Source organism: Glycine max, chromosome 9 (assembly GCF_000004515.6).
Source record: "Glycine max cultivar Williams 82 chromosome 9, Glycine_max_v4.0, whole genome shotgun sequence".
In the NCBI taxonomy this organism is placed as follows: Eukaryota; Viridiplantae; Streptophyta; class Magnoliopsida; order Fabales; family Fabaceae; genus Glycine; species Glycine max.
The window spans coordinates 19,062,704-19,071,845 of record NC_038245.2 but is presented as its reverse complement, the minus strand read 5'-3'; the positions used below and the strand labels follow the sequence as shown (position 1 = coordinate 19,071,845).

General features: G+C 34.3%; 1 protein-coding gene across 4 annotated transcripts; it reads right to left on the bottom strand.

The window, feature by feature from the left end:
* Positions 1 to 475: 475 nt before the first annotated feature.
* On the bottom strand, positions 476 to 3,950 carry LOC100816913 (heterogeneous nuclear ribonucleoprotein D-like). Of its 4 annotated transcripts, none has more exons than NM_001252787.2 (6): positions 3,650 to 3,733; positions 2,761 to 2,936; positions 1,978 to 2,055; positions 1,148 to 1,312; positions 926 to 1,015; positions 476 to 846 (listed from the first exon to the last, which is right to left on the bottom strand). In NM_001252787.2, the coding sequence occupies exons 2-6, from the start codon at positions 2,913 to 2,915 to the stop codon at positions 717 to 719; spliced, it is 618 nt and encodes a 205-aa protein (NP_001239716.1). In that variant the 5' UTR covers positions 2,916 to 2,936; positions 3,650 to 3,733; the 3' UTR covers positions 476 to 716. The 4 variants fall into 4 exon arrangements, with proteins under 4 accessions (NP_001239716.1, XP_006586711.3, XP_014617037.1 ...); XM_006586648.4 differs by having other exon boundaries at positions 502 to 846; positions 2,761 to 2,932; positions 3,650 to 3,950; XM_014761551.3 differs by having other exon boundaries at positions 502 to 846; positions 2,761 to 2,932; positions 3,566 to 3,736.
* Positions 3,951 to 9,142: the final 5,192 nt, after the last annotated feature.

Sequence of the window (9,142 nt, the reverse complement as noted above, 5' to 3'; positions counted from 1 at the left end):
ATCTAAGAGAAGGAAAAAAATGATGGCATTTTTACTTCTTCTGGTAATTATGAGGGGAAATTTATTTGCGCTTGTAAAGAATAATAAATAGCAGAAGTTAGAGCTTTGCCACTCAACGATATTATCTAAGACTTTACTGTCGTTTTTTTCCAGTGCGATACTTGAGAGTATTACGAATTTTAGAGATAAACTTCAAAACTTTATCTCATTTTGACTCACCATTGAAGGGTATACGATAATTTTAGGGTGATAGAGTTTCCTTTGCATAAATGAGTCTTCAAATATGCTCAAAGTATGATCTGAAGATGATTTCATTAAAAAAAATTCAAACCAGTAGAGTAGTAGTATTGCCTGTTTCTCATACTAATACACTAAAAATAAACATTAACAATGTTAACTAAGACGACTAGGCAATGGGCATCGTAGAAGAAAAACTATACATAATGAAAATCCATAACCCAATGACAAGAATATGTAGCCAGAATGGCACAAATCAAAATCTTAATCTAACACAACCAGTTCAATAAAACTAGAATTAAATATCAAGTACAAATGTTGTCTAGTAATAAAGCTGAAACAAAACCACGCCAAATCCTCTCTACTAGATGAACAAAATACCAACATTCTGAAGTATTTCAACACACAAGCTCCATAAAAAATACATATGCAAACTAAAGCATTGTCCACCGCACCCACCACCATGCTTATCAAGTTAATCACCTAGAGTAGCCCGGACTTCGGCTCAAACTCCTATTGTAACTCCTACTTCTGCTGCGGCTTCTTGATGCATAAGATGATCTAGAGTATGATCGATCCCTATACTTTCTGTCCCTTGGTGAGATTGACCTGAATCATAATATAGGTGAGTACAAACACTGCAGATCCTTTGTATCAGAAATTAAATTTATTACATAAGTAAACAAACCTGTAATGTCGCCTTCGTCTTGGAGAAGGAGAATAGTCTGGACTAGGAGAATAGGTTCGTGAAGATCGCCTGTAATCATGCGATCGATCCCTAGAGATTAAATTAAAAAAAAAAATTCAAACATCAGGTAACAATAAACAAAAGCCAATGACATGACAATATAAGACTCTACTACTAAAACCTGTTAAATAACATTGCAAAATACAAACAACTAATCCTTACCTCCTGTGTTCTCTTGCTCTCATTTCAGCAGGTTTCTTTCTGTTTTCTTCAGCAAACACTACAGTTATCTCACGACCAAGAAGAATTCGACCGTCCATGTGATATTTTGCATCTGCAGCATCAGCTGGGTCCACATATTGGACAAACCCAAAACCTCTTGGCTCCCTGTACCATAAAATTTGAAGTCATAAGTTACACCATATGCATGGTTTAATAAGTAAACACACCTGCATACGGAAGGTGGCTTGATTGCAGATATCCACAAATATGATCCTGACTCCCAAACTATCACAAGTCACTTTCTCAACACTCCATAGAAATCAATTATAAACACCACATGGATTTGCTAACCTCGTAGAAGCCAAAGTATTAATTGAGATTGAACTCTTCAAGACTTCAACTTCTTCACAATGAATTCAAACTCAACCTTCCAAACCTTCAAGGACACTAACATCACCTTGAACAGAACTCTTATTACTTCTTTCTTTTCTTCAACAGAGCACTCTTTATTACTTCTTTCTTCTCTTCAACACAGTACTCTTATATTACTTCATTTGTGTCTTCAACTCTTTCAATAAAACAACCAAATTTCCATAAAAATAATTGGAGTATTAATTGTTACTGAGAAAGAAGTGACAAAACTGAATACTTAGGTAAAAAGCCACTACAAAAAATTTTGAAATCCCAATTCAGGAGATAACTTAACACAACTTCAGAGTTGGAAATTTCTTAGTTAAATAAACACTACTAGAACAATTTATCAAAGTGGCTGGCTAAGAAATCTTTCAACACACAAGGAACTATGTTTAGGCCAATGAAAAAACACATACCCAGTATAATAATCTCGAGGCAGGTAAACATCCTTAAGAGGACCAAATTGGCCAAATGGACCATGCAGATCTTCTGGCCTGCAAAATGAGTATAGAAGTAAAAATCCAAATCAGTTCATCAAGTGCAAGTCTGTTTGATATTATTCATGGAAAAATAATAGCATTTTGCATTACAAGCAAACTCCATCAGAAAACTGAAAAATAAGTAATCATTATTCCTATAAAATAAATTAATCCAAGCACTGAAACACATAAAAATAATAGCTTTTAACATTACAAGAAATCTCCCTCAGAAAACAGGAAATAAAATACAAAATAAATTAAACCAAGCACCTAAAATCATGATCGATTCAGATTTTTACCCAATAAAACAACCATTTTTTTCAAGCTCCATCAGGAAACTGGGTACATAGATGTCATACAAAAGGGGAGAAAAAAACAGTTTCTACCCTCTCACCCTTTCATAGTATGTTTGAAACAGCTTCATGGTGAGAATAAAAAAAATCAATTAGCTTTTCGTGGTGAAGCTAAAGCAAGAAATAATAGTTGCTTCTACTTTTTCATGGTATCACCATGATTTTGTAGGGTAGAAGTGTTAATTCAGTGCGATATCCAAACACACTAATAACCACCTATGCTTCCATTACATACAAAAGAAACATAAGCAAGCAACAAAGAAAAAAAACCCATAATCCTGATCCACATAATAACAACACAAACAACCACTGTAAATAAACAGAAAAAACCACTGCAAGGGCGAAAATTCTCCATTGACACACATACCTGCAATCTCTGTTGAGGTTTCGAACCAGAAGACTTGTTGGCAAATCCCTATCACATCCTCTATATCGGCCCCTAGGGCTAAGGCTGTGCCTTCTTCGGCTGTAACGCCTTGGAGGTGAAGGTGATGGGCTGTAACTGCAGCTTCTTCCCCTCATATTTGGTGCTATTTCACCTATCTCCACACAAACGAAAATTCAATGCAGAGAAAACACAAACCCTAAAAACCGCAATTTCCAGAAACAATTTTGGACAAACAAGTTCAAAACAGAGAAAACAAGTCGTAATCAATTTATCCACACGGAAATTACTTTCCACTGAAATTTCAAAAGAAAATTAGAAAACACAGAAGATTAACCACAATTTCCAATACAATTTGGAGAACCAACAAGTTCTAAGCAGAGAAAACCAATCATTATTAATTTTATCCAAACGGAAATTACTTTTCATCCAAAAGGAAATAAGAAAAAGCAGAAGTTCCACCGCCTAGAGAACTGCAATTTCCAAAACAAACAAGTTCAAAACAGAGAAAAACTCATCAAAATCAATTCAATCTCAAAAAGAGAATTAGAAAAAGAAAAAGAAAAAGAAAAGCAGAAGATTGCATTGCAGCGCCTAGAGAACTGGAATTTCCAAAACAGAGTTGGAGAATCAACGAGTTCAAAGCAGAGAAAAACTAATTACACTCAATTCAATCTCAAACGAGAATTAGAAAGAAAAAAAAAAAACAGAAGATTCCAGCGCCAAGAGACGATTTTTGTCGTCGCGAAAAATACAAAATTTACGAATTAGCAATTTCGTCACATACGATGCAACAAATGAAGAAACGAGAATCTGATAGACGTAACGATCGTATCAGAAGAAGTGGTCAGAGTCGAGATTTGAACTTTACCAGCGGCTTCACAATTCGCGAAACAAACGCAATCTCTGTTCCAGACACCGAGAGAGAGAGGGGGGGGACTTTGTTTTGTTGTTCGGAAGCGCAAATGAATTCCTGATATTTGTAACCGCACTTCTATATTCGAGAAACTTCTCCCTATGAGGGTAATTACTTCCTTAAACCCATCTTTTGCTTTCTGCACCCCAAAATACCCCAAATGGACAGAAATGCCACTCATCAGGCACCCCTGCACCTCCACCGCAAGTGGAGAGGGATTAATGGATTGGGATTTTGTACAAACCACGATTACTAATGTGTGCCCTTTGTTATCATGCACCTCCACGACATTCATTAGCACCATGCAAAAGTGAAAATGTCGCTTCCTCCAAAACCGCGTTGTCATTTAGGGTGTCAGGCTGTTTTGCAATAACTTTTGCCATGGTGTCGACACTGAAGCTTATTCTTTCTGAAACATCATCATCTTCGTCATCAGAGAGGGAGGAGTTTTGTTGAGAGGTGAAGATATGACGCAGAGGGGTGAAGCAAAAGTAAGGGGAGATGCAAGAAGCATAAAAGGAGGTGTAGAAGTAAGACAACCTAACGGGATATTAATCAAATTTAAGATTGGATTGGACATAATTAGGCCGTTGCTAGGTGCACCTATGGTGCACCCAACAATTTAAGTGAAGTGGCAAAAATATCTTTCACTTAAATTTCAAAATCCCTCTCCCTCTCATTGTCCTCGCGCAGTCTGTACCCCATTTCGCTGCAACGCGCTTCGTCTTCCTCCTTGCCTACAAGATTATTGTCGCGCCGCCGTCATTGTCACCGTCGTCAGCCTCTGTTGGGTCCGTCGACGCCGTCCACACCACCACCGTGGTATTCCGTCGTCAAGGTAAGTATATTTTTTGGTCTTGCGCTTTCGTATCCGTTTGAAGACCTACGGATTACATAATCCGTATGCATTATACTGATTGGGTCATCCATATAACCCATACATATTACATAATTCGTATGTGTTATACGGATTACTTAATCCGTATAACGCATACGGATTATGTAATCCCTATATTTTTTAAAATTATTAATAAATATTTTTTTTATTTTTTAAAATAGTAAATGTTTTTTTAGTTATAAAAAGTATTATTTTGATTTATGTTTTTAAATAGTTATTTTATTTATTAAATATAAATATATTAATTTGTTTTTTGTTTGTAAATAGTTATTGTTTAATTTATTTATTAAAAATAGATTATTTACAATTATGCTTTTAAATAGTAATTGTTTTTTAATTGTAAATATATTAATTCAATTGGTGTTTTTAAATAGGTATTGTTTTTTTTTAAATAAAAATAGTTGATTTTGAATTATGTTTTTAAATATTTTAAAAAAATTGTTTAACTTATTTATTAAAAATAGATTATTAATTTGGGTATGTTCAGACAATTCCTCCACACTCTCCGGGTTCAAGATTATGTTTTGAAGATATTGATGGCAAATTGATGCATTTCTCTAACTACCTTACATCGGTGAGCCAGATTTGTGTAGTGCCTAGATAATGTGCACCAGACTACATGAACTGGTTTTACATGATTTTGCAACCATTCATGAGATCGACACAGCCCGGGGATCCACCCCGACATCCACCTATTATGAAAGATGAGACATTCGTGAAGCACCTGCACATGCACCTTCTGATGTGGAGAGCAGCCTAAACATGCACTGGTAAGATATATATTCTTGTTATTCTTAATTCCATTTAATTTAATTATGCAATATGGTTATACCTTATCCGTTGTTGTCAATGTCACAGGAAACTTGCCAAGCAATTGCAGAAAGGTTGGAGCGGTTGCTCAACCTAAGGATAGTGACTGAAGGCACAAAAACATACGATATCATGCAAGACTACCTAAGGATCACTAGGGGTGTCACTGTGGATCGCAATGTATATGTGTGGTCGCGTGAAGGCGGCGCACGAATCACGCATGAAGACATTTATAATTTTTTAGGAAAATTTGTAGACTATGTTTATCATTTTATTTTATTTGACAACATTTTTGTTTCATCAATTTTATTTGAATTTTTTTTATATTACTATTGACAAACATAAGTTATGTAACCCTAAAGCGTAACACTAAACCCTGGTTTGCACTTCACAGTTAACTCTAATAACACACATAGGACTAAACTCTAAGTATTATACTAACCCTAAACAGTTAACTTTAACATAACGTATAATACATAATTACGTGAATTTCGAGTGAAACTATTATATATTAATGTAGTACATTACAATGTCATCGATACCTAAATGTTCACTTTTCACTTAAATTAACATAGTCTCTTTTTAACATCATCAAATTTATGTACTGAGGCATTTTACTAATATATGCAGTTGGTCACTGCTTTGTCTGAGGATGATAATTCCTAGACCATAACAAAACTAGAGGCAGTAACGGACAACGGTCTCTTAAATAAACCTGTTACACATGCACAAATAATTTCAAGTTATGATAACACAATTAATTTCATTAATTTAAAAATATCATTACGATGAATCTACCTAGAAAAAAATGATTGCCAAAGAAGTGACCAATACATATTATGCAATGCACAGAAAAATCTGTTGGTGGTTGAGTTCTAAGAGGAAAAAGCGTCATGCTTTGTTGCAGAGACAACGATCCAAGGATAAAATTATACCTTGATGCAATGACATATCCCATGTCGGTTATATCCATCCATTTATCCATAAAACCTGCATGAACCAGCTATACGGATTATATTTATTTAAACTAAATTTTAAATAAAAAAAACAAAACATAAATTACATACCATGGATAATCCATCAACAAGTAGGGACCTTTTTAATTCCTTAAACCTGTACCTATTTGTTTTGTAGGTACTATCTATCAAAAATACAAAATTACATGCATTACATAACTTCACTACATCAAGATGACACCAGAAGATATCACGTACAATATCTTCATCCTTTAATTTATGCCAATGAATATACTGATCACGTTCAAGAAGCTTAATTAGATGTTGTATTTCAGTATCACTGTCTCTTATGGAAGAACGGTATGCACTTCTTGCATTGTATATTTGTTTGATTGTTATACAACTATTGGCATTATGCTCTTTCAGCATTAGCAGAATATTTCTTGGTTTCACCATTGAATTTGTCATATCAGCAATAATTGTCTTCTCATCCTTAGTCAATCGACCAACGTATGGACTCTCATACATTAACTTGACCATCCTTCCTTGGCCTCCAACCACTGGTTTCCCATGAAACTTAAAGGAACACCCACATTTCCTACTACAAGTATCTATTCTGACAAAATCTTTCTTCCTAGACCTATGCTGACCACTCCTTTCAAAACCAATTAACACAACTGAAGTCATTCCTCTCATACTAGTGTTTGTGTTTGACCTCATAATCACTGCAACAAATCCAATTTCATAAGCAACTAATCGAGCCCACTGCAAAACATCATCTCGAGTAGCAAACACCTACAATGCAATCCACACAAGTTTAGTCTTCAAAGGGACATTCATTTTATTAATTTAATAACAATAAATCACATTGTGGAAGCAATGTCTTCCAAGGTTGTTTTGATGATGCCAAAGAATCAAGAGTTAAGCAAATTCCAAAGATTCAAGAATCAAGTTTCAAGAATCAAGTTTCAAGAATCAAGATTCAAGAATAATCAATATCAAGATTCAAGACTCAAGACTCAAGATTCAAGAATCAAGAGAAGACTCAATCAAGATAAGTACTAAAAAAGTTTTTCCAAAACATTGAGTAGCACAACAAGTTTTCATAAAATCATTACCAAAGAGTTTTACTTTCTGGTAATCGATTACCAAAAGGTAGTAATCGATTACCAGTGTTTTAAAATGTTAAGATTTCAAATTTCAAGAGTTACAACTTGTGTTTAAACAGTTTTAAATCATTTTAAACTTGTGTAATCGATTACACAATACTTGTAATCGATTACCAGAGCTTCTAAACATTTTAATTTTCAAAATTCAAAATGAAGAGTCACATCTGTTGATGCGTAATCGATTACACCTTAATGGTAATCAATTACCAATGTCTGATTTCGAAAAATACATTTCCAAAAGTCACAATTCTTCAAGTGACTTGTTTCTGAAGATTTTTTCAAAAGTCACAACTTTTTAAGTGACTAGTTTTAAAGAAATTGCCAAGAGTCACAAGCTTTGACTTGAGTCATCAAGAGATTATAAATATGTGACCATGGCATGAGTTTCAAAATATAATCATCCTTCAAAATCTTAATAATCGTCAATCATCTATCTTTCAATCTTTTTCAACATCATCTCTCAAACATCTTTGAATCAATCTTTTAATATCTTTCTACAGAATTTTCTGATTCATTTCTCTTCATCTTTCTAAAAATTTTTTATCAACACTTTCTCTTCCAAGAAAAGTTCTTTGTTCAAAAACTTGTGTTATTCATCTTTTTCATTCTCTTCTTCCTTTGCCAAAAGAACTTCCTGAATTCTTTTGAGTCTCTTTTCTCCCTTACAAAAGATTCAAATGACTAACTGCCTGAGAATTTTTTTATTCTTCCCTTCCCCTTAAGCAAAAGATTTCAAAGGACTAACCGCCTGAGATATCTTTTGTTTCCCCTTACAAAGATTCAAAGGACTAATCGCCTAAGAATTTTTTGTCCCAACACATTGAAGGGTATCCTTTGTGGTACAAGTAGAGGGTACATCTACTTGGGGATTGTTATACTGAGAACAAGAGAGGGTACATCTCTTGTGGATCAGTTCAAGTGGAGGGTACATCCACTTGGTTTTTCAAAGAGAACAAGGGAGGGTACATCCCTTATGGATCTTTGGCTTGTAAAGGATTTTACAAGGTTGAAAGAAATCTCAAGAACCGCAGGTTACTTGGGGACTGGATGTAGGCACGGTTTGTGGCCGAACCGGTATAAATCTTGTGTTTGTCTTCTTCTTCCCTATACTCTTTAATTTCCACTTTGTACTTTTAATTATCGCTTTTACTTTTTGGTTAAGTTTCTATTTCTGTTCTTTACTTTCTTAACTTAGTAGTAAAAACCTATTTGAATCTAGTAATATTAAGAAAGATAGATTTTTAATTAGTCAAGACACATTAATAATTGATTCAACCCCCCCTTCTTAATTATTCTGAGGCCACTTGATCCAACACACATTATTACCTGAGAAGTATTAAATGCATCAGAACAATCAACATGTTCTTCATTCACACCAGTTGCTTCTTCATTTTCTTCATTCATATCAACTTCTTCCGATCATTTGCGTTGTAATCTCATTTAATCGCCTTTAAAATAAAATTCAATCGATTGTTTATCCTGTAACCTCGGTTAATCATCAAAAAGGAAAGTTTCAACCGGACATTTACTTTGAAAATTCTCTTTTAATGAGTTGAGAAATAACCAAGTGAACTAAAGCTAAAATCAACTCACAAATCAAGCTTTTGCCTGCAAA